At 40.9% G+C, this 25,359-nt stretch overlaps 1 protein-coding gene across 1 annotated transcript in view; it reads right to left on the bottom strand.

Moving 5' to 3' along the window:
• The window catches only part of TRPC7 (transient receptor potential cation channel subfamily C member 7), a 69,603-nt gene that overhangs the window by 6,941 nt on the left and 37,303 nt on the right, over window positions 1–25,359 (bottom strand). The window contains exons 3-8 of the mRNA XM_086470778.1: window positions 24,817–24,981; window positions 18,720–18,936; window positions 13,028–13,261; window positions 10,851–11,115; window positions 4,492–4,687; window positions 1,511–1,732 (exon numbers count right to left, since the gene is read on the bottom strand). Of these exons, the coding sequence (XP_086326904.1) occupies window positions 1,511–1,732; window positions 4,492–4,687; window positions 10,851–11,115; window positions 13,028–13,261; window positions 18,720–18,936; window positions 24,817–24,981 (1,299 nt within the window). The remainder of the gene's footprint in view (window positions 1–1,510; window positions 1,733–4,491; window positions 4,688–10,850; window positions 11,116–13,027; window positions 13,262–18,719; window positions 18,937–24,816; window positions 24,982–25,359) is intronic.

The raw sequence follows: 25,359 nt of genomic DNA, 5'->3' as shown, positions 1-25,359 counted from the left end.
GGCCATGAGCTTTGCCTGGAGCTGAATGGTTCACCATGAGTTGTATTGCTTAGCTGTTCTCTCCTTCAAGGAGAGCCAAGAGATCTGGACAACGCCCTAAAGCAGGCTGCACATTACAAAAGCAAACTCTGAAAAGCCTTCTCCAGCCTTCCTTTCTTTCTTCTTGGTCTCTGTTATTACACCTCTTCCCTTTTGCAAGCTTAGAACTGGGGACTGGCTGCCCACATCTTAGTTGGAGAGTCCTGCTGTCACCCTCCTCTTCTCTCCCCTGTGCATTGGCACACAGCTGGGGTTTTAAAGCCCAGATGGATGGGTCTGAGAGCAGGCTGAGGGAATAGCAACATGCCCCAGAAAGGCTGGCCAGCCTGCCAAGGGGTCACAGCAGCGTCTCACATGCAGTGACTGCAAGAAATAAAAGCCAACACATTTCAGAGGGTTTTTCTTTTCCCCCAGGAATGGGTTCCCAGTGTTGTTCTCTTGTTTCAAACCCAGCTTGAGCTGAGAAAATCAAATAAAGGCCAGGACACTCTTAAGCAAAGCTGCCTTCTCACATCTTTGAAACCACTGAATCTGATGTCAGTAGCCAAGCAGCTGTGGCTGACTTCCTGTGAACGTTTTTGGGTGTTTTTTTCTCCAATGTGCAAACACAGTCCCATTGACAGGCGAGTCCACCTGCTTTACATCCATGTAGTAGGAACACTTCATCCCAGTGACACCCTGCACTCTGTTGCAGATAATCATTTCCATGGGCAACATAATTTTCTCTGATTTCTCTGGCATTTTCACATGGGGGAGCAAAGCTAATTCTGTTGGGAAGGGCCAGGTTGTGAACCATATTCTTGCATCTCTCTTGTTTTGTCACATGGACACTTCCTAGTGCTCAGGAAGCGTGCCGCTGTGCAGCCAGTATTTCCAAAGCAAATTTCTATTTCAAATGACCAAAGGGGTGGTGGCTGAGGCAGGATCTACCCATCAGTGTCTACACATCACTAGGCTGGTGTAAGTAGAGAGAGGTTGTTAATTACAGCTTTGGATATCTGGGAGGTGTTGTTAAACACCGCTTGGAACCTTGTTCCCAAACCTGGGGTGGCAGTAAATGTAATGACAGTAAAATTAATTTGGAAATCACTTAAAGGCAGGCGGATGTTTTGAAAAAGCATAAAGGCCTGCTGGGTAGATGAGAAGTCAGACAAGCTGGGATCCCATTTGTGCCTCTGTTTCTGCCTTTCCTCTTTCACCTTGCCTATCTGGCTTGGGAAACCCTCTTAAAAAACTGCCTGCTTTCATAAAATTTTCTCTTTTCCTGGTGACCAGGCAGTGCCTAGCATAATGAGGCCACAAGTTTCGGAGGACCCTGTAGGTGCAATGTAATACGAGTAACATGCAATGATGAGGCTGAGGAAGAGGCTGTGCTGTCCCTGATCTGCCTGTGTACCATGCAAACCCCTCCAGAAGGTTCCCGGCATGAATTCTTTTTACAAAGAAGGTGAAAAGTGGTGAGACAACATACCCGTTGTTTGGAATTCAGCATCCCCATCTCAAGATCATTTTCACAGTTTTTGGCCTTAGATTTGCAGAGTTTTATGAGGCACATTTTTATTCTCAGTATGAGATAATAAAATGATTTAGGGCTTGGCACTAGGTTAAAAGGAGCAGGTAAAGTCCTTCCTTCATCAAAGTAGGATAACCAGAGCTTGGCACGTGCAAACTTCCACTCCACATCTGCATCCTCCTTGGGAAGGGAAGAGAACAAAAAAACCCCACAACAACACCCAAATGCATAATTAGTAAATAGGAAGGAGTTTAGTTATAAGAAGGACAAACATACAGGTAGGATTTAACTAGAATCAGATTTCTGTTTTCCAAACCAAGACCCCTACACACAATGTGTCTTTGTAGGCTTCTCTGAGGTAGTCCCAAAATAAGGAAAATTTGGACAAAGCAATGGGTAAACAGAGAGTATAAGTCCTCCAAAAGCTAAGCTATTTCATATTTCCTTGGATATCAAAGGGGTTGTCTTTCAGTAATGATCAGGTACTTGTGCTATGCTGATAAAAGAATGTGTCAGAACATACACAGAGTCATGGAAAGCCAAAGAAACTGTTACATGCACAACAACAGCAAAGCCTGTCTCTGATTAACTGCAATGCTATCTCACTGCCAACTAACGGTATCACTGCATTTGCCAGGAACGCCCCATAGAAGAGGCTAAGTCACCAGTTTCTTTTGTCGTTAGCTGCTTTCCTCATGTATCCTGTTTGCATGCACCATCATGAGTCCCTAGATCAGTACACCTTAATTCTCTTACTGTTCACCTCAGCGGATGAAGGTAGAGAAAAAGTCCATTACTCGGGGCCTGCAAGTCTCCTTTATGAACTGTCAAGGCAGGCCAGGATCACTTCCAAGTACAAGTGCAAGGTTAGCACATACTTTATGGATCTGCTTGGCATTTGTAGAGGAGGATGGTCAGGGCCATGTATCAGGACCATTTATCAGGCAAAAGAAAGGACAAGATACAGCTGCTCTACAGCTGTTTTCGTTATGGTTTGTATGGAGGCCAGCAGCACCGATAGGAGCATGGGTCTGCCAACACCCTGTACTCATGTACATCTGTGTTCTGCTGAAATTAATAACCTCTGATTACCCTGTACCTCTGAAACCCAGTCAAAAACTGGCATAACACAAGTGAGATTAATTCTGTCACAGTTACAGCAACATGTCTTTGCCAACGCAGAAGCATTCACTTCTGCTGTTTGGTCTTCTCTACTGATGGAGGGAGTTCTGGTTTCTGGCTGGCAAAAGGATTTTTTCTTTTCTTAAATGCAAAGTTGACAGGAAGCACTAATAGTTGGGACATAAATAGAAGAAAAACAGAAGTAGCTGAAGAGAGATGTTCAATGGAAAGCATGAGAACATGGTCTTGTCACTCTAGCTGACAGTAAAACATGTCCCCACTGACCATAATGGAATTTAATTCCTAGGTAATGACATTGCTGTCTTCAGATAAACACATTGGCAAAAGGGACTCTCTCTGCAGTCAGTTAGATGAATCTGCCTTTAGCCTCCCTGCTACCAAGGTTTGAAAGGAACTAGTATGAGATTTACTACTTTTTCCCAGTCCTGAAGTAGGAGGATCTGGGCCAAACAGCTCACACTTATTTTGCTCGCTGATAGTTACAAGTAGTCTTTAACAAAGTTTTGAAAATTTCCATGCAACAAAGAAGGATGATAAAGAGTTTTTCCAGGAAAACGGTCATCAGAAAGTTTAGACTAGAAAACTAATATAGGCCACCTGTTCAGATATTTTTAGAGATTTTTCTTTGTAAACTTTCAGGAGCATCTCCACCTACTACAATAAACCGGAAAATGCAGTAAAAGGCTGAGACCCCTTCAGAAGCAAATCTCGTTTCAGTAGAAGAGGATTCAGGAAGACGCTTGATCTTAAGTGATTGGGAACCTTTAGGGAAATGACTCTGCCTTCTGCATGCAGGAAAGCTTCTGGGGCAGAGAACATGTGTAAGGTCTCTCTGACATTTAGACTTAGTTACAGCATGCACAAGATAGAGTTATATTTGTACTACAGTACATGGATGAATCAGACATTAAAGTGAGAAAGTATTTTCAGCTCTGGCCTTTTGCAACGTCAGCTTCTGAGGGGACATTAGAACAAATAATTAATACAAACCCAACTACAGAAGCTTGACATTTACCAAATCAGAAAAAAGAGGTGACTCAGAATTAACATTATCCAAATATTTTTTTTCTGCCTTTATTTACATTAGCAGGGATTTTTTGATATTCAAAGCATTTAGTAAATCCAGTCTGCTAATAGAAATACTGCTGAACAAGGCTGGGTCAACCCTTAAACGTTTTCTTGGAGAAACCTATTCAAATTCCTCGAGGACTGTGTTCATATCCTTTAAAAGCTGATTTTTGTGAACATCCATGCAGTTATATCTTGCAGACCTAGACACACCTCAAAAAAATCTGTATCAAGGTTCTGTGCTCGGTATTTGGAAAATATGGGTTATTTAAAGTATGCATTCACGAGTTTCAGACCTAGATAGGCTTGAGTGTTTAACCAGTAGAGAACAGGACAAAAAGCCAGATGAAATATTACTCAATTTATCATAAGCAAACAATGCAGCTAAGGTAACACACATGGATAAATCATCATAACTGACATAGAGATAAAAAATATTACAAACTACTTTCACTAAATACATGTAAAGGAAATTGGATTTACCTACAGACAGTCATTGAAAACAAGGAAGTTGAAGCTGTTCTGGAGATGATTCATTGTTAATCATTAATTCAATCCTAATTTGGGGAGGACACACACAGCCTAACTCCTACAAAGTGTAAGACCTGTGTTCCAACAGCACTCTGGTCTTGCATATGGAATAAGCTACAGCTTCCTTGTTTTTTTATCATTTTCATTGTCCGTGATAATTAAGTACATTGAGTTTGTAATCTGATTTCTTATCTTACCTCTATTTCCTGATAGGAGTTGTTGATCATGGCTATTAGCATATTAAGCAGCACCACCACCATAGTCACGTTATATACTCCATAGAGTACATATCCAATATTCTCGATGAATTTATGATCATACTTCAGCACCACAGATATCACTTCAGATAAGCCAAATATTGACCAGAATAAAGTTTTAAAACTTTCTTCTACCCTAGAAATAAAACAAACAATCACTTATAGAGTTGACACCAGGTTAGCCGGGTCAAATGCTAATAATAAAAATGACAATCCAACAATACAAATATGATGCCTTGGCACAGTCATTGTAAACCTTTATCCCTCACCCAGGGATGGGGTAAATCATATTTCCTGATTTGATTAAGAAAATGTGATTTCTGATTAATACTATAAAGTTACAGTGTCCCCTTATTTGCTCCAGCTGTTCTTCTCAGGTGCATTGTTTCTCATTTGGATTTTGTGTCCCTATTAAGGACTTCTCCACGGGCAGCTTGCAGTTTGAAACACTTTGTGCAGGGCTCTTGACTTCTACTCACCCCTTCTTTTCTCATCCAGAGAAGACAGGCAGAAATTGTCTGGGAAAGGGAAGAAGGAATCTAGTTTGCTGAACTTATATGTGGTTTCCAGGGCAGAAAAGAAGCATTACTTTTTACCCAGTAGGAGTGACTGAAAAGTTCTGGTTAGTGACATTAATATAACGAGCACACTGTGCAAATATAGTCAGCCCATAGTCTGATTTTCTTCCATCCTGCTTTGGGACTGCAAACAAGTCAGACACCCAAGCATTTGAAATTAAGGAGCAGTAGAAAGAAGTATTTTGATTTCATTATTACACTTGCTTGAAAGTAGAAAGGAACCAGAGGTTGTAAGTCAGGGAAAACACAGCGGGGAATAATCCAGTGACAAAGAGAAGTGGGGCTGGAAAGGATGCGACAAGACAGATCGGTCAAAAGGAGAGTCTGATGCAGAGTCCTCAAAGCCTTAACAGGCAGAAGGGGAGCTGGAAAGGAAGGAAGGAGGGAGGAGGAGGGACACTGGTACATTTTGGAAGCAGTTTGCTTAATTTTTTAGAAACAATTTCACCTTCACTGAACAATCTTTAGCATGTTAACAGTTAATTGCCTCCCCTCTCCCCCTGCCTGCCAGAAGGTAAACACTTTCTAAGAAAACAATGCCATTTACAAATTATTTTGATGTAATGTTTTTTACTGGAGTGGCAGCCTAATCCTGCTAAATCTGCTTATAAAAACAGATTATAGACACAAATTACACCATATCCTAAGGGAAAAAATGAGGTTTACATCAACTCCAGTATGAATTACACCACGCATAAAAGCAAGAGAAATTAATTTCAACCCTTTGAAAGGCTAGTGCAGAGCACTGGTCAATTCCTTTCTGCCACAGCAAGCCGGTATTTATCTTCCATCATAATTTATGATATTCCATATTCCATTTATAAGTAGTAGTAAGACTGCAGTAAATATTTCAATTTTATTCTCAGCCAGTTTAACTGCATTGAGTTGTGGGGAGTAACACTGAGTAGTGTTTCAAATACATATTGCACAGCTTCGTTTAAAATGTGGCTTTCATTAAGTCTCTGTGATACTCGGAGTCACTGATACCATGTTCACTCCCCCTTGGTGCTCTGCACAAGGCTGGGACACCAGGCAAGGATACACTTGTGGGACGAGCTATGACTGACCCTGCAAATGAGTGCCATCACTTTTCCACTTGCTGGACATCACCTCTCCTGTAACACTCCGCTCTTGTCTCCTGCCCTCAACTGCAGTAAAGAGCCTTAACTTGTCAGATACCTTTCACTTTTATGGTAGCAATCTGGCCAATGCTTGTTCTATAAATGTTGTACTTTCCAGTTAAAGAACACACATAACACCAAAAATCTCTGGCTTTGAAACCCAACACCTAAGTCACTTATCAAACTAATAAAAACCGTAACCTCCAGCCTTGATCCCAGCTGTGCCCTGCTATTAAACCTTCCTTTTTTAATTTGGAAAGTTTCCCTTACTTTTACACCCTGCTGGCAGATTTTAATACAACGTGTCAACTCTGCTCCTTTTCTGCAGCTTAAGCATTAACCTTTGTTCTGGTGTGGTGTCAGATTCTCCTTCAGAAGTTAATTAAGGACTGTAAGTGGCCCTGATCCCCCTGAGCACTGCGGAGGAGACAGGCAAGGGCCAGGGTGCCAGGCTCCAGTGCAAACGTCCATAGTCCTTGTTCCCAGGGTCAGGTGAGGGACCAGTGCCCATGGTGGTGGGACAGGGAAGGTGGTATGAGAGGTGGACCTGACATGTAGCACCCTGAAATGGTGCTTAGCAATGCTCCCAGGCAGATGCAAGTCTCCCTCTCGTAAACATTTCTAAGGAGACGTTGTACTAGTCCCTCCCTCCCCTCCAAAAAGGCTAGATGGCTCTTCCCTTCTACGTTTAGTTTACTGCCAAATTGCACGAGAAGTGGTACAGGTCACAGAAACACCAGTTGGGTTTGTTGTTTTTTTTTTTTTGAGCACATCTTACTAAAACATGGGACAAGGATGTCTGGAGCCAAGTTCTCAAAGATCCCAAGATGCTGATGTGTCTCATCATCATGTTGCCAGCTAAGCAATTTACCCCCTTGCTGCAAGGTCAGCGGGTGTTTTATCCTTCTCAAAGGCAGACAAATGAAGGAACAGAGGAAGTCAGGAGTCCTGCCCAGACTGACAGCTCCTGGCAGCAGGAGGATCTGGCAGTGACAGATTGACTGATGCTCCTTGTGGAGATGGGTATGCTGCAATCTCTCTCTCTACTGTGGTAGAGCCAACTGTTGCAGTGGGGAGAGAGCAGAGATATTTTTTTGTTTCAATACACATAGTCCTGTAAAAGTCAAACAAAGATTTTGCATCAATGGAGAAAACAGACCATAGGCAATCATCTAGTCACAGATTTTCCTTGCTTTTGTAAGCATCAAAAAAGATCACAGCAAGGCTATGATTTCATGCCAGTCTTGTGTCCCCATCTTTAAGAAAGCTTAAGGCATCCTTTCAGACTTATTTCCTTAAATTGATTCATTGAGATTTAACACTGCCAAAAAAGCAATGCAGTCAATACAATCTAGAAAAATATCACATTTCGACAAAGCAAAATACGAAGAAAAAAGCCTTCAAGCCTCAAGTAACATTGGCACTAAACAGTGAGTCACATTTCCCTTTAGGGAGAGGGAGACAGAAAACCTCGTGTTACAGCCTTCAGCCTGATTTGTGATGCGGAAAGCAAGATGAACGCAATCAGTCTTGCCTCCATTTCAGTTTTGTTTGCATAGCATGTTCTTAATTACAGGCTGTTTCAAGAGCTGTGTTCTGTACACATCATACAATAAACAGATAAACATAGCTGGGGTCGGTTGCAACTGTCGTGGAAATGTTCTACTTTTCAGCATTGAAGAACTTCAAAAAGTATACCATGTTTAGCTAAATAATCTCTGTATTTAGCTGTCAAGTAAACTCCACTGCATTTTTATTTCCTTTGCATCCAGAACACCAAAATGGAAGAAATGATGGAAACTTTGCATGGTAACTCATTTCAGAGTTACCACGGGGTGCTACATGCTTGCTCTTCAGATGGCAACACAAGCAAAATGGAGCACATGATTTCAAAAGTGCAACAACAAGAGAAGGTGAAAGCTAAGTTACACCAAATATTCGCTGGTTATTATCATTAGAACTAAGCAAGCAATTCCCTCTGAGTGTTACCTGAAAAAATGTACACTTTTTTCTCCCTATGTACTGTCCTGAGAAACTGTGGTTTTCCTAAATATGTAATTCAAAGTTATTTCAGTGAGTAGCTCTTTGTCTATGAGGTTTCTCACTGAGGTTATCCAGTGAGCTGCCAATTCAATGCCCTTTGAAACTGGCACAATCAACTACTGCACAAATCCAATGAGTCTGTTTCTGTCATGACTAGCCAAGTGATCTCTGAGAATCAGATGCCATAGTTGAATAGTTACACTTCTGAGTATAAAACTTGCTTTCTGTAAAATTTCACCTATCCTCATTAGAGATCACAAACATGCCCACAGAAAATGCATTCAGTGAAGTCACTGAAGTCACAGAACGGTTATGAGGACAGCAAAGTAAGTGTCATTTTTCTTTGCCCCAGTGGATTTTCACAACACTTGAGCTACTTAGCTCCAATATTGAATTTTTCCTTCCTTTCATTAATAAGTTAATGGCAGCAGGAGCCCACCATGTTCAGCAAGGCCCACAGGCAGCTCATGAAAAATATAGCAGGAAACATTGCTAGAACCGGTGCCCATCTGCCAATATAACCTTGTCATTAGCTTATTAAAATTGTTTGAGACTGTATACCTCAGGGTTTCTAGCTTGTTGAATGAGATGTCTGAGAAGGATTTTTGGGATGAATGTTAATCTATTCTCTTTGTTTCATATGATGAAAGGGCTCATTTTCACTGATCATCTTTTGACACTCCTGTGTTTTTAAATAATCAGAAGAAAGTAAGTCTATTTTAAATGTCTTCCAAATTCATAAAAGGAAAATTTATGCTCATGGAAAATTTACTTCATAACAACATGAAGTCCCTCCAGGATAAGTAGTCACCAGGCTGAAGTTAAGGAGGAAGAGCGCTGCCTTTTGACAAGACTATCACCAATCCAGACATCCCTCGGGCATTTAAGCAATCTTTACTCCAGCAAGCAGTCATCCTTTTAGTCAGTGTTTGCTCATTATTTCCTTCAAAAAATAAGAGCTACTGGAAGATCCACTTAGGTAGTGAGTGCTAGCAAGAGAGTAACCACATGGCATTGCATCAGAGACTGGAAATTGTCAGTGATTCTAGCAATGTGCCTGAGGAATATCATAACTGAGGGTTACTGTGCCGCCAGGCAACCAAGGGTGGTATCAACTCAACTTCTCACTAAGTCTTGTTCTTCAAAGGCATCTCCTCCTCTTCAAATAAGAAGCCAGTCACATCCCACACGCTCAATTTTCTTCTACCTTACTACTGAGCACAGATAAATGTAATTGCATCTGGCCACATAAATTCTTCCATTACTATCTACCCCGAGGTTACAGGAGAGGGCTAGAAGGCATATTTGGCTCAATTAGAGAAAGTAAACATTATGTTACAAGATATGTGTCACATAAGAAGGTGGTGTGGTAAAACTGGTTCCTGTGCCTTTGGAAGGAAACAGCCACTTGCAGGACAGAAATAAAGCTGAAAAGGTCATTTATCCTAGAGGAGCTACGAGCTAAGCCCTCAGCTCACTGTGTGACATGTTAGAGAAATAACATGTCAAATGCCAGCTGCTGTCTGCTCTGCTTCTGGTGAACGCCATGGGCTCGGACACTGCAAACATGGCATGGTTGCCCAGCAGTCAGATCTCAACAAGGGAAAACATCATGTCAAACTTTCCTCTTCCCTCATGGATGGGTGTGTGGGATGGAAAGTCCCCACTGTGTCCCTAAGGCAAGTCATGGTGGTTTTGTGAGATGCAAAGCTGACTGCCATGGTGCTATGCTGGTGGGACACCACAATGCAAGGAAGGAGGCTTTCCTGTGGATGCATGGGACATGTCCCTCAGACACAGGCAGGGCACCAGGATGTCCCTTCCTCTGAAAGATCCTTCAGAAAGATCCTTCAGGACCTCAGCTGGCCCCCCCACCCCAGGTTAGGCCTTGGGTTTCTGAGGACCCAGAGAATCAAGGTTGCATTTTGTGCTACATCTGAAGGGTTGTAGGCTCATCCTTTTCCAAAAGCAGCCTCAGTCTGAACCTTATTCCAGAAGCATTTTCCACCCTCTTTCTCTTCCTGACATCCCTGACAAGGTGGAGACAGGGCCTCTGGCACAGCCACATCCGCAGGGCTGTGCAGCCACCCAGTGAGCGCTGGCAGGTGAATGTGACCCAGGCAGACCCACTGCCCTGTGTGGCCAATAACCTGGCATGATGTTCTGCGCAGCTTTCGCATGGCCTCTGCTGAAAAATACTCACCCTGGATTTAAAAAACACAGCCTAGGCATCCCGGTTTGTTTTGCTATTTTGAGCATCGTGACTAGCAGCTGGCTCTGCGGATGTGCACCTAAAAACTGAACATCTCACAAAACATTTTCCTGATATGTTATTTCAATGTCCAGAAATAATGATTTCTGAACTACACTTCTCCCTATGTTCAGGCCTTCAGCTGGCTACCAGGGCTGGAGGTTGTGGTACAAGTATCCCAGGCAAAGTCTGGATGTGACTTCCCCACGCAGCTGGAGTAGAAACTGTCTGAGCAGACCTTGCAGCAGCAATGGAACAAAATGGATTGAGCCCTGCAAGAGTGGCTGCTTTTCCATAGGTACTCACGTGGTAAATGCAGGGTTGTATTTTGCACCAAGGTAGTAAGAATAAAGGTTGAACATTCCGATCATGAAGGCCAGGAACACCATGATGAAGATAACCATGAACTTGAAGATATCCTTCACAGTCCTCCCCAAAGAGATCTGCAGGGGGCCGAAGCTTTCGTTGGCTGGAAGAATGTAAGCAATGCGGGAGAAGCTGAGTACCACAGCTATTGCATACAGTCCTTCTGAAATGATCTGAGGATCCGAGGGAAGCCACTTGTTCCTGGCTAAAACAATACATGTACACTAGGTATTAGTAACAAAAAGTGTTAGATGGACGTTACGATGATAAATGACCCTTTTCAAGAATGAATCTTGGTTCTGGCCAGGAGTTAAAGAAAAAAAAATGTTCGAAACAACTGGTCACTGAAGTCCTCAGCATGCTGTACAAATATGGGTGAGAAGAGTTAGTGGTATTTTTCACATGGTAAAGATGAGAAATGAGCAAGTCACTGGGATTTACCAAAATCACACAACAAATAAATAGCATAGCTTTCAACAAATTTGCTATTTTCCGTTTCCCAGTTGAACATCAGCTGTGCTGTGCGTTTACCATCTGAAGCCCTTGAAATGGAGAATCAAAACCACAATGCAGTGGAGTTTGGGTACAGATTTGAATACATGGCACTGTGTCAATATTTGGAAAGAAAGCATGAGGGAGGCTGAGGTTGCTATCCCTTCCATTAGATAAGAAAGTTAGAATTTGTTCAGATGAAGCAGTTATAACCATAAGTATATCATCTTCATGTTATTTTTAAATTAACACCAATTTTTGCAGCCCAGTCACTCTAATATTTTTACTTTACAAAGCTTCTTGTTGATACCAGCTATGCATCATTTATTTAATCTACTGAAAATTTGAGCATTTATGTTAATATACCTTATAAGTGTGCTTGCATCAACTGAGCTTCTTGATGAAAAGATCGTGATTCAGGGCTAAAATACGTGACAACTTTAGGGACACAGCAGTAAACTTAGGCATTATTTTCAGTAATCTGAACCAAAAGAAAAGCAGCAGATGGAGGAATTCACAGTATCTGGTTGTGACATTTTGTTTTGTGACCCCTTGCACCTTTGTATCCTGCACTCACTTTAAATGGGTCAGCAGCAAACCAGAGAGAGGAAAACCATGACATCACCTCAGAGGCCTCTTGCTTGCCTGGGCAGGGAGAGGGAAGCTTACCTTCAGAGGGGACACACCAAGAAACAGGCTGAGCCAGTGTGACCAGCGCATGGACCCGCCAGTGAGCCTGTGGCTGTGAACCCTGGTGTGGGGTCAGGGCACCGTGTCTCTGGTGTCACCTGGTGCACATCAACAGTGGATGAAGTCTGCTGCCCCAGATCTTCCTCTCCAGCCCAAGGACATCGCTAGAATAACTACCTTACAACCCTAGGGAGCAAATGGTGCTCCTTTATGCCCAGCTCTCCAGCTCTGGCAGTCCCTCTGTGAGCAAAAATCACCATGGATTTTGCTCAGCGTTACCTGTGAAACTTGCAGTGGCATGCAATGAATCCAGTCCCTACGCTGAGGTGCAAAGCTCTACTCATTGGTGAATATCAAAGGAAAACCATTTCAGCCATCAAAAATAATGTTGTCAAGGCTATGTTACCGCTTGCATTTCCAAATGCTAACACTTATAGATGATATAGGCTCTCAAAAAATAAAGTTTTTCTCTTGGAGCAGCAGCAGCTTGCAGGTGTAATTGGTGTTTGTATTTCCATTATACAGGTGTTGGATGTAACAGAGGTGCAGAGCGCACCAACAGTTAGAAATGCAGCTCCAGCTCCTATGTTTGTTACACATCTCCCCCGTCTCACCTTTGGAGAACCAAGCAGGTTCATTCATCTGTAATTTAAATTGTTTTCTGCTCACTCCCAGTTCCCAATTATTTGTTGCTCAAGCTATTTTGTCAGGATGTGATTGACCTGAATGTAGCCTTAGCACAAGAACAGAGACTGAACGAGGATCAGATCTCAATTCCTTTCTGACTGTTTAGGAAGATGGCAGGAATGGGTAGATCTGAGAAGAATAATTTGGTTTAATTACAAAACACCTACATAAATATCACAAAAAGAAAGCTGCTTTCAGCACTGCCATACATTAGAACAGGAAGCATTAGACAGCAAAAAGCATCTTACCATAAGTAAAGTAAGCAACTTCAGGGGGAAGGGTGGCATTATTGAGGTCATCATCTTGAACGTACTGATCTACGTACTGTTGTGCTTCAGTCGCTTTGAGAAAAGCCATGAATCTGGCGGTGAATGATGCCACGAAGATGGACAGCATCCCGAAGTCCAGCAGGTTCCAGAGATGCACCACATACTCGCGTGGACCCTCTTCCCAGATCTCCTTGCACTCTGACCATATCATGCCTATGGAAAGGCGAGAGCATGCTTAACCAGCAAACACAGAAGGTGTTTTTGTATTCAGACAGACCTGTTTCCTGGCTAACAGTGGCTTCTAAGACTGAAGCAAATAGCTCTTCAATTAAACTGAATTTCTTGGGAATGGTCCGTGTCACCTTTTCTTAAAAATTATTAAAAACTTTAAGCTTATATGTCTTTTGTGCATATGAGGTAGAAATTTCAAAATTTCATATATGAATCAGTAGTAAAGTAGATTTCTTGTGATGTCAGAGAAAGCACAGTTCAGAAATACAGAATACATTAGGAAATCTTGCTGCTGATCTGTTTGGAAAAAATGTAGATTTCCTCTCTTGCCCCTAAAATCTCCTTGCTAAACTGTGTCACTGAAGATGGCATCGTTTGCTCTGCTGATGTTTTCCTCCTTCCCTAAAGTAGCGAGTGGGTCCATTTTGAGAACAGAAACAGATCTTTGCGAGAGAAAATCTAATCCAGGAGTAAATACAATATGATTAGAGAAAAGGTAAGACAGAAGTTCTGCCCTTGCAGTACTTTTCATGAAGTTTTATGTATTAAATAATAATGAATTTCCATATATTAAAGTCTGATCTATCACTTTGATAACACTGATTTCAGCCAGAATTTAGCATCTTTCTGACAATAGATTTCCAGATAAACCTAAATGCCAAACCCAGAAAATTCAGATGTTTTGACATGCATGCTCTACTGGGGAGTGCTGGGGGGGACAGGTGAATTCAATGGGCAAACCAGACCCAAGAACTCAGGTCAAATTCAACAACATACCCAACTTTCAAACACAGCAGGGCTCCAGAACCAAAAACATGCTTCTAAATAGCTAAAATATTGGAATATTTAACCCACTGATAAATATTTCCTGCACTCTACCCAATCCAGTTTCCATAGCAGCAGCAAAATTCACATTTAATCAAGCAAGAGCAGTGCCTGCCAATTTCCATGTGGCCTCCTGCAACCTTGTCCTTTTTGTGAACTCTTCTCCATCCTCTTTGCTGGAGGCTCTCGTGGTGTGGCATGTAAATGCATTTGCTTGGCTTCTTTAGAGACTCCTAGAAGCACATGTTGTCCCAAGAGATGCAGTCGAAGGCTGGGTTATAGGCAAGGAAACAAGTCAGTGTGAATCTAGCCAGAGGGTGGAAGAATGAAGAACTGCTACTGTCGGTCCTTGAAGGATTTGAAAGAAAAAGGAAAGCTACGCTATCGATACCGCCGTCGACCAAAGCACAGCAACCTGTGACCTCTGTAGCCCTGGAATCTCCAAGCAGGTCCTTGGAAATGTACCCTGGTATAGGTTATGCCTCATATAGATCTGTCTTGGGAGAGAACCTGAGGTCCGCTGAGAGCCAGAGGGAGGGCAGAAGAGGAGCCTCCCAGCTCTCCTCCTTGAGTCCGCTGGTTCCTGGATGAGTAAAAGCAGGAACTTCATCCCAAGCTGTCATTCACCATGAGTAAGATTTAATAATAAATAACCTAAGGGAAGATTTTGTTTCTCAGGAACTGTCCTGGACTGAGAATGAAATGTTAAAGAGACATTTCTAGCTTAAAAAAAAAAAGTATCCCAGAAGTGATGGATAGGAGACATTAGCCCTACGCATTACGCATGTGTGTCATATAAAGGTACTAAAGCACTTCAGGAAATATCACATGCGTGGTGACACTGCTCTTTTTCAGAAAGAGCATTTGCCCCAGAATGTCTTTTCTGGTTTAAATATTAACTCTCCCATCCAAATTTATTTCTAATCTTGGTCGCTTGATATACCTAAGCCACAGATTAATGAAGTAAGAGCTATCTAAAACTGAGTAGACTGGCTAAAATTAGAATCACTCTGTGAAAGTATCACACTATTGGCCTATAATTTACATCATTCTTTTTGCCAACTGTGTGGCAATCATTTTTTATCCATACATATGGAAAAATGTCTATTCAGTACAAGTAGAAAAGTTACCGTAATTATTTGGTCAGTACTGTTGGGTAATTGTATATACATTGTAAAAGACTAATTCAAAGCTTCTTCTTGAGTGAAAATACTGAGAAGAGAAAAAGCAGATAAAATTCAGGGGATGGGACGTAAGATGAAATGTAAGAAATAATGGAAGGCAGCTAGGCAAAGCAGATTTGCCAGGATGTGATTATATTTCATATGGTGTTTCTGAGGCCCCCAATGGCTCTGGGAGAGGTCGTTTCCCCAAGTTTGACACACAGAGAGGTGAGATATGAGCAGCTTCTGCTGTCCAGCTTCTGCATGTCTCTTGTGCCTGTTCTCCCACAGCAGTGACAATCAGAAATGTCACCTTGATGGGCATTTCTGGTTTCAGCAGGGGAAGGAAAGGCAAGCCACAGGCACAGCTCGTCTGGAAGAAAAAAGGATGTGTGCAAGAAGTGCTGTTCGCCACCTGTGCACAAAAAAAGGAGCAGTTTGTCAGATTTTTATATCCACTGGTCTAGTACACAAATCACGAGCAGCTGATGTTGCAGAGCTGCCTTTGAGCCTTCCTGGATACACCAAAGGCTGTTGGATTAAGAGAGCGAGTTGTGCATCAACCCAGAGTTTAACTGCTGCTTCGGCTGCTTTTGCAGTAGGGATTTTGTCTCTCTAAATGACACCTCCCTGCTTCCAGTGCACACTGTTGTCCATATTGCCCACAAGGAAAATCCCAGGCTTCGTCACTTGAAGGCAAGAGATGGGAAGACCTGGCCACAAGGGGAGAGGTAGCCAAGGCGTACAACAAGCCACAGATGCATGAGCCAAAATTGCCGTGCCTCATGTATGAAGGGCAAGTTCTCCTCTCAGAGCAGCATGGTATTTCTCTGCTCTAACAGGTTTATAATCTGCAGCCCTTGGATGCTCATTCTTAACAAAGAGGAGTGAGATCAAAAAGGCACTCCCCCCTTTAAAATGCTATCTGTCTGCTCATGGGGAGGTTAAATGGGCTACTAAACACTACCTGGCTGATCCAGCGATGCTCTACAGCCATTTTGGACGTGCAGGTTAGTAGAAAGTAAGGCCTCTGATATGCATTTTTTGAGTAGGATAAAGAGCTTGCCTGGCTGAAAGTCATTGCCTCTGCGCAGTTTGCTCCATTACTCACCTGCATTACAACTGGTTGGGAGCAGGAGATGGCAATGATATCTTTTTGCATAATTCTGGTCTGAAATTCTCCTGCTGGTAGTTTTAAAATACACACACGTGGATCTATTTTCATATCTCCAGCAAGATTAGTTGCAGGGACTGCTGTTAGAGGTTGTACTCACTCGTGGCCACACTATGCTATGCTAATGTATCACATTATCCTCGAATAATGCTATTCTGAACATGCGTCATAATTTTATGTTTGACAGGCAGATAACTCAGACAGCCAATTTTCTCCCCAAAAAAGAACCAAGATCAGGGACCTGTAAACTAATTTCTCAAAAATGGTCTGCTATGGTTGGCACAAGTAATGTGTCATCAGCATTCATCATTGCTGCCCCAGTATGAAGGAGAAAAAAGAAAGAACAGAAACAGAAGGAAGGGATTTACAAGCTGAGAATAAATAAAATTACACTTTATAATTGTATTACGAATCAAAATGTAGGTAGCACACCTAAATTGTTGAGTCTGAAGACAGCAACTGCAGGTGTTGTCAAGTAGGATTAAGTATAGCTGTGTATATTTAGTACACAAGAGTTAGATTTATTATATTTTAACATATACTTCCTATCTACTTACATTTGCCTCTTTGGAAAATCATGCCTCAGCAACTTTACCTGTGATATTTATCTATAGCATTTACTTTTATTTATCTATATTTCTACTTACGTATATGTATTTATAATACCTATAAGATTTTTGTGCCAAAAGGCTGGGCACTCTGACGCCCTTAGTATTTTAACAGTCCTTAAAGTTCAGGGTCACATGTGGGGCTCAAGTTCCCAAGCCTCCGTGACAACTGTCTGCAAATGACGTGCACCAAACTTTCACCTTAGTATTGCTGAAACTTTATGTGAAGCTTTATGTAGGCAGACAGGTAAAATGGCCAGAGAAGACTGTCAGTGCTGATGTAGGTAGTCATTAGAAAATCTCATTATATTCAGAAGTCTGTACAATGAATCACCTTTCTTCTCCCAGAAAAGTGAAAACCTTTGCTTTAAATGAAATGTTTTCTTCTTCATCTCTCAGAAACTCACCAGACAGATACCTACTGCCTATAAAAAAAGAATACCTAGCCTAAAATCCAATCATCTTGTCCAACTGCTTTAATATAATTTTAAAAATATACCTTACAGACTTACCCTATCCAGTCTGGCATCTATTCAGTATTTTCTAGCCTAATATCCTGTATGGGATTCTGATTATTGCGGAGACAGGGAACAAAGAAATGGTGGCCAGGAAGTCATCAGATAGAGCAGCCCTATCCTATTTTTCAGGGGGGTTTAATGGCATCAGTACTTATGGAACAGTGGAATTATTTGCTGCAAGAAAAGAATCAAAATCATGGCGGTGAGTAAAAATAGATATTGAAGAGGTAGACAAAGATTCTACAGAGTTGATAGGCTCAGTTTCCCAATAAATCCTTCTGAGCTTGTTTAGATTTAGTGATTCAAGGTAGCTGACCTGCCAGGAATAAATTATACCTATAGGAAAAGCAACACATCTGAATTCGCCTAAAAGTCCCTAGTAGTTTAACTTGTGCACATGACATACTTTTGCACTTAAAGGGTTCCTCCACATGAATCCCTAATTTATAATTGCTGGATAACTTAATTTCTTATAAAAGATTTGAGTGCTGTGCTGTCCTCTCAGTAACAATTTCGTTATGAGGAATTTCATAAAATCCAACTCTTATTTACCTAGCAGTTTTCATCACTAGATCTCAGAGAGTGTTACAAAAAAATAAACAACAATATACCCATTTTGCAGATGAAGAAACTGAGGTTCAGTGAATTATAAAGGTTCGGTGAATTATAAAAGGATCTTATGGCAGGGTAATAAAAGAAGCTGGTCGTCACCCACCTCCCAATGGACACACTTCTTTCTGCTCACTAGACAAGAGCAATGTCCTGTAGCGAAGCTCTAATTTTTCTATGACTATATTACCTTCTTTAAGATGTAACGATTAAACCGACAGAGGGAAACAAGCAACAGCTATAGCATTCACCATGAAAAGTGGGAAATCAGAAAGGTGAGAACTTGCTAAGCGTCATTCAGTATTTTCAAAAGCAGTGACCAAGATCAAAGTCTTCTTTGATCTTGTTTTAATCAAAATACTGCCATCAACCTCTGATTCAGCCTCATGTTGTGCTTTTTTTTTGGTTTTAGGGGTGGGGTGGGTAGGTTGTTTATTTTTTTTGGTTTGAGTTTTTTTCTTTTGTCTTGTCACTGTCTAGCATGCTATTCCTAGTCATGCTGAGTTTCCCTGGAGGACTTGCAGACATTTTGGTTTTGCTTACCCAATACCCACTTCATGATCAGCAATTCTGTCCATGAGAACTGAGTTGTCTTGACTCTAAATATTTGTTTTGGATGATCCGTGATGGTCTCGTTGGGGAGATTTTTTACTCCTTCAAACCGATCTGAAGCATTCACTACTAACAGTCCAAGGAAGATTGTGAAAGAAACTGCGTGTGCCACAAACTTCATGAAAGGACTTCGGAGGGTCCGTCCCAACTGCAATGAAACATCCACAAGACATAAGATTATTTTTCCTGTATCTGCCTCCTGGAAGTTTTTTTTCCTATGAAAGTTTCAACCATTTGCCCAAGACAAAAAGGATTCAGAAATGAACTCTGGATGATGAACTAAATGGGGTTTAGGTGCGTTCAAGTTGTTCTTTGCTATTACTAGACATTATGCACTGCAGTTCAGATTATGCCCTTTGGATAATTTTGTATGCATGGCAGTATATTATATTGCTCCTTTATACCCACATATAATATCTAATGGTCCTGGCCATATGGTAGGTGGAAAATGCAGAGACAGGACATTTATATGAGACATGTTTGTGTATATACATGTAATACGAATGTACTCATGTGTGTCAATATAAATCCTAATGATGAACCCACTTCTCATCCTTACATCACTGTTATATATTAGAATATTTTAATGCTGAATTCTTGGTTCATTAATGATGTGTAGGAAATAGCCTTATGTATAGAAGTTCTTTAGTAATGCTTTCAATATTCTTCAGTATGATAGCCCTCTCTCATAATTACTACAAAAGCCGGAGATTCATTCCCCAGAACACAGGGATTTATTTCAAGACATTAAGCCAAGAATCAGAGCAGCAGAACATTTCACTATAGCTAATATTTGTTCCATTCTTCTTGAAAAACATTCTTTGTTAATAGATTTAGATAACACACTTTTCATTTTACATTTTCTGTGGTCTAAGAAAACATTACTCTGGAAAGATGTCGGAGTGGAAACGCTTTTAGGAGTGCTAGGACTGATGTCTGTGGTGTTGGACACAATAGACAGTGCAGAATGGACCTTGTAAGTAATGGAAGTGCTGTCCTGTATGGGCCCTTTCAAACCCCCTCTCAAAGAAAATGGGATTTTTTCTGCAGTATATTACTCATTGATTCCTTTCCCTTGATGACAAAGAGTCCTAAAAACTTTCTTAATATCTACTGACTTGATCATAAAACTTCATAAGAAACATGAAAAGGGACTGAAAAAGGAAATTAGTTGTTTTCTTATTTATCTCCAATAGCAGGTTTGTACAAAGGAGCCTGGGTCTTTGGTCAGTGCAGAGCAGGAAATATTTTAAAAGCAGGGCTCTTCAGGTCTAGCAGAAATTTAAAGGAAGCCTTATGATTCTGGTTCTCAACTCTTTTTCTTTCCTAAATTTTTAAAATGTCAAATAAATTTTTATGAAGCTGAAAGAATAGAAAATCCTCTTGGAAAATTTGTATGTTTATAAATACCAGAAAGAGTTTCCAATAAAGAAAATGAAAAAAATCTGCTCTATCCCTGAGCTCTTTTTAACGCGCTTGCTTTTTGCTGAGGTCAATAGGATGTGTTTAAGTGGGTAGATACTGCACTGAATCAAAACCCAAGTTTCTTTAATCTTGTCTAGGACTATTATGGCAGATGTAGGACTAAATGAAGTGTGTTAAAATCAACCCCAACACTTGTGATGCTGATTCACTCCTCTGCCCTAAACCTTGGTGTGGTGTTAGTTCTCAACAGCTTTTTATGGCTGGTGTTGGGTAGATGTTGGACTGCTTTGTAGCAGACCTTGTACTTCCAGTACAGAGCTCATGGGGTGATGGGGTATGTTTGAACAATGTCCCATACAGCAACAATCTCAGACGTTTTCCTCATGTGACCTGTCTGAGAGAGCTCAAATTGCAAGAGTCAAGTGGAGCAACAACTACGGGCATATGGGGCCTTACCAGCAAATTTGAAGAAAGTGCATTTGCGATCCATACAAGACTCATTTCTACCCTGAATTCACTAAAAGAGAAAAAGCGCTGTCTATTGAACCATGAATTCTCTCCAAATAATTAGAATTTTCTGCTGTCTATCGAAACTTTAAAAAAAGAGACCTGAGATTAAAGTATCACAGCCTCGGTTGTCAGAGAAATAACCTCATGTATTACAGAACTAAATGAATTCTGTGGTAATTTCAATCAGTTCCTTACTGATTTAACAGAAATCTGCATTTAGTCAGTGTTACATCAGCATTTTGTCCCCTTTATTACCATGGAAAACATAATTTTTTTTCTTGAGCTGCTACTTCTCATATCTTCTTGGAAATCTGATTTTTAGCTAAGAGCTACAGGAGGTAAAAGTGTTGACTAGAATATGTTGACTAGAATATTCTGTAGAAAATTAGTGAAGCATCAATTCCTCCAGTCAGCTTAATGCATTATGACACTAAGTTATATTTTTCAAGCAACAGGATACAGTTAAACTCAAGGTGTGTAACTACTTGGATGTATCAATTTCTCAATTACTTTTTAAAATCAAATTATCATCCTTCATCAGATCGGGATTGCAGGGAAGTGCCTAGCTGTCACTGTTAAGACAGAAACACTGACAATGTGTGAATACAAAGGTTCACTCTTAAGAGAATACTCACTTCATGACTTAGTATCCTACTTGTATTACAGGAAAATAATGAACCGTGCAGACATGTCAAAACAAAAATACAATTAATCTCCACTGCAAGAGACAGGAACAAATATAGAAATAACACAAACAGAAAAGCCATTACTATTTTCAGCACTATGCTCATAGCAGAAGCATGAAAAATATTGTTGTAGAAAATTTGTATGGGAAAATACCCAGAGTAAAAAGGCACAGGTACAGCTTCAGGTGGAGAGAACCATTAAACTTCCAGTGCTTAAATGATGCTGAGTCTGTTGCAGTGGGAGCTACGGGCCACAAATCCCCAGCACGGCTACATGAAAGCCAGAGAATAACCCAGGCAATGAGAGCTGTGTATAAAAATGATCTCTGTGTTGTAATATTTGAACGTGCACTTCAACTGACCAGAGAAGAAAGAAAATACTTCTTGAAGTTCTGCAGACAGTCCCAACAGTCCCGCTTGCTTTTGTCATTATATTTTTGTGCAGCAGACTGTGCAATTTTTCCACTCTCTCTCTTATCTTCTCTTTTGATCACCAGTGAAACAAGTTTTGGACACCAACATATAAAGCAACAGTTCATTTCAGAGTCATAGCCTCCATGAGATGGATGAGCCAACACAGATATTTCAGGATAGGATGGGCTTGGACTCTGTGGGTCTTGTCAACAGTTTGTGCATCCAGGGGTGAAGGAATGACTGACACTAAAAATGGTTTTAATAAAGGCAGCTCTGTGCAGCCCAAAAGAAGACTTAAGGATTCAGTTGCAAACTCCACTTAATACTATTTAGCAAATCTTTGAGGATGGTATTTGGTATAGTATATTCTAACCTCACAGAGATTTATTAAAGAAAATTCTCTGCTAGGGAGTAAAGGCTTGAAGACATATTCCTTGATAAGAACCACCAGTGGAGGAACTATTTTGAGATATGAATTACTCTATTACTCTATGTGAAATGACAGAATTTGACCAATACATCTTAAGAATGTGATACACAGTAATGTTGGTCAGGACAGCTCCTATAAGCAGTATTCTACATCACAGAGATTTCCTTTGTTTTCCTCACTGTCTTAGTCCAGAAATGAGTCCCTGACTCAAGCCTGGGCATCCATGTGTCTTTTAAGACAGGCCTGATTTGATTTACGCTAAATATCTTAGCTGATTGTTACTATAGAAAACTTATTTCATTATCCAGTTGTGCAACATCAAGATTGTTTCCGTGACTTAAAACCAAACAAAACACTTTTAAAATTGACCAGGACAAAACTGGGCTGCTCAGAGCATCACCCACAAATCTTCTGGTAACATCACCAACCTTTCAGCTGATATGCTACTTAAGTAAAATTGTCTGTAATAGCACTATGAGAGGATACAAGGTTCAAAACCCCCAGCCCTTGAACCTAGTAATGACGATTTTGGGTGAGGTACCAATTATTGGGGGAAAAACGCATTCATTATTCAGCTATTTCTATCACAGTCCCCAATCAAAAATCAAGACTACATTGTTCTGATCAATGCAAACCCGTGCATTAAAAGGCAATTCCTGCCTGAAAGAACTTTCAATTTGACTTTATGATAGAAAGTTATGGATGGTTTTTCACAGTCTCAAGTTGGATGAAAAGAAAGAGACATTAAAAAAATAAGAATGTATAAAAGGCTTAGTGTAATGGAATCACAGTCAATGAAAAGTTAAGTCCCCATCCCTTCACATTTTTTTACTTTTAATACATCTACCTCAAGAAAGTAAAACCAGGTAACTTTCTCAATCATTTATTATTTCTGCTGTAAAACTGATTTATTTTGAATTTTTTGCCTCAGTTTTTTTCCCCTTAGTTTTTTATGCTCTTCATTTAAATTCTCCACTTATTTCTATTCTAATTGTTCTCCCCACCTATTGCTGTATTCAAATGGTAATACTGAGAATACACCACAAATGTTGCTGTTGTCTGGTGTGCCAACTCAGCACGTTCAACAGAGATGAAGGAAATTAAACAGCTTCATAAATCTCTGCTAGACTGAGGTCTGACGTAATGGAATCAAGGTGGTAATTCCACATATGAATTCCCTCTATGACCTAACCAAAACCACCCGCTACACAGCCCGGCTTTCACATGCACTTCTCTGTGTGAAACTCCAGAGTCCTGTCCAGTAGTCATAAAAGCTGTGGGGTTTTGTGTTGATACAAACCTTGAGAAAATGAAGTTACATTCTCAATTACTCTAAGAGAAAGTACTTCTCTTGGAGATATTTTGGAGGACACTAAGCCTTAAATGTGTTTTATTATCTCAGATGTTCTGGAAGACTGTTTTCAAAAGGTTTGTCTGATTGCACTGGCATAAATCTTTTCAAATTATAGTCTTTCCTTAATACCCATCCATGGATCTATAATTTCTTTGGCTTGATAAATTTAGAAAGGATTCCTCACTGGCTTTTAAAGGAAATGGGAGATATAGACAGAATACATTACCAGTGCCAGGAGTCATTTTGATCAAATTTAAGTACCTCTGATAAGCCTCCTGCTGCAGATCTCTGCCTTGTAATGGATGAAGTTGCTGGCTATTGCTGAATGTGAAATGATCTTCTCCCCCACCACCACTTTCTTCTGCGGCAAGAGCAGTGAAAAAGCTATTTATCGGTCGGCCCACACCTATTTATCTCCAATTGTTTGAGCAGACTCTTTCAGGATGGAAACCTCACTACAGATCTCATATCACAGACAACTCAAGCTTTTACCTAAGCTGATGGTTGTCTCTGGTTCTTTGACCTCTTGGTCTTGGCAAAACTCTCATGCTCTATCTGATGCTGTGAGACACAGCACAGCTGTATTTAGGTATTTAGTTTTCCAAATTTCATCATCTTTTCCCTCAAAACCATCAAGATTGTATGATTAAGTCTAGTCTTCTCTGCAGCACTAAGCAGCCCACTGGGGCTTGCCAGAGTTTCAGGCACATGTGCCGTAATAGTGCTCCACTAACTAAAAACACAAAATCAGAAAGAAGGAAAAAGAAGAAAGTAACCCTGAAAATGGGAAGAACTTGCAACAAAAAGCGTATAAAAGGAATGTGAGTTTAAACCTCAGATTTCACTCAAAGCACAATGAAGATCTCCTTTAGTTATTTCACGTTTTGGTGGTTCTTTTACTCCTTCTTCACTCCACTCCTATGTTGTTATTTCCTATCCGTTTCTTGTTCCTATTCTTTTCTTGTCACCCATTCTCTCACCATCTTCCCCCAACACCCCACCTTTTTTCCATGTAAAGATGAACCTCAAACCACACCTAGTATCTCCATTTGTGTATGTCAAGCAACACCTCAAGCTTGCTCTGCTCTGGGGCAATCTTAGAGGGTAGCATGAATCACTTCCCAGCAGCATTACAGAAAAATATGTGACTTCATTCCAAGCCCTGGATGGAAATGACTATAAACCCCATGCACCTTAATGAGTTTGTACCTTGCTGCAGGGAGCAATCCAGTAGGCTATGGCGAGGAAGGGCAGGCCAATGGAGACCCCAAAGACAGCCAAGAACTTCACAGCTATAGATTGCTGCCGTAAGCCTGAGAGGTTTTCATACCACATGGTGAGCAATTGCTGCTGGCAGTTGGGGTGAGCAACAAACTGTAAGAGAAACAGAAGTATCAATAGCATTGTCTGAAGAGGATGAGAATTCAGTGAATAACCTGCTGAACTTGCCAGTGGAACAAGACAGGGTATGTGTCTTTGTTGGCCAATACAGCTTTAGGCATCACAAACAGAAAACTGCAAACCAGCCACCCAAAATCCCCAGGTACTGGTAGAACGTGTTTCACTTCTGCCTCTTGTCTTCTCTAGATAAAAGTTTTGTTAGGCAGCAGACTGTCTAGGCCAAACCCCAACATCCATCACTGACGAAATGCCTCTGCGGGCAAGTTACCACTTCAGGTAAGACAGTCTACACCAAGATTCAGGACACAAAAAGAGAGATGCTTTGATGTCAAGCAGAAAAAAAACTTCTGA

Source organism: Leptosomus discolor, chromosome 10 (genome assembly GCF_034619465.1).
Source record: "Leptosomus discolor isolate bLepDis1 chromosome 10, bLepDis1.hap2, whole genome shotgun sequence".
NCBI classification, from domain to species: domain Eukaryota; kingdom Metazoa; phylum Chordata; class Aves; order Leptosomiformes; family Leptosomidae; genus Leptosomus; species Leptosomus discolor.
Note: the sequence above shows the minus strand (reverse complement) of the source record. Positions and strands in the feature narration are given on the sequence as shown.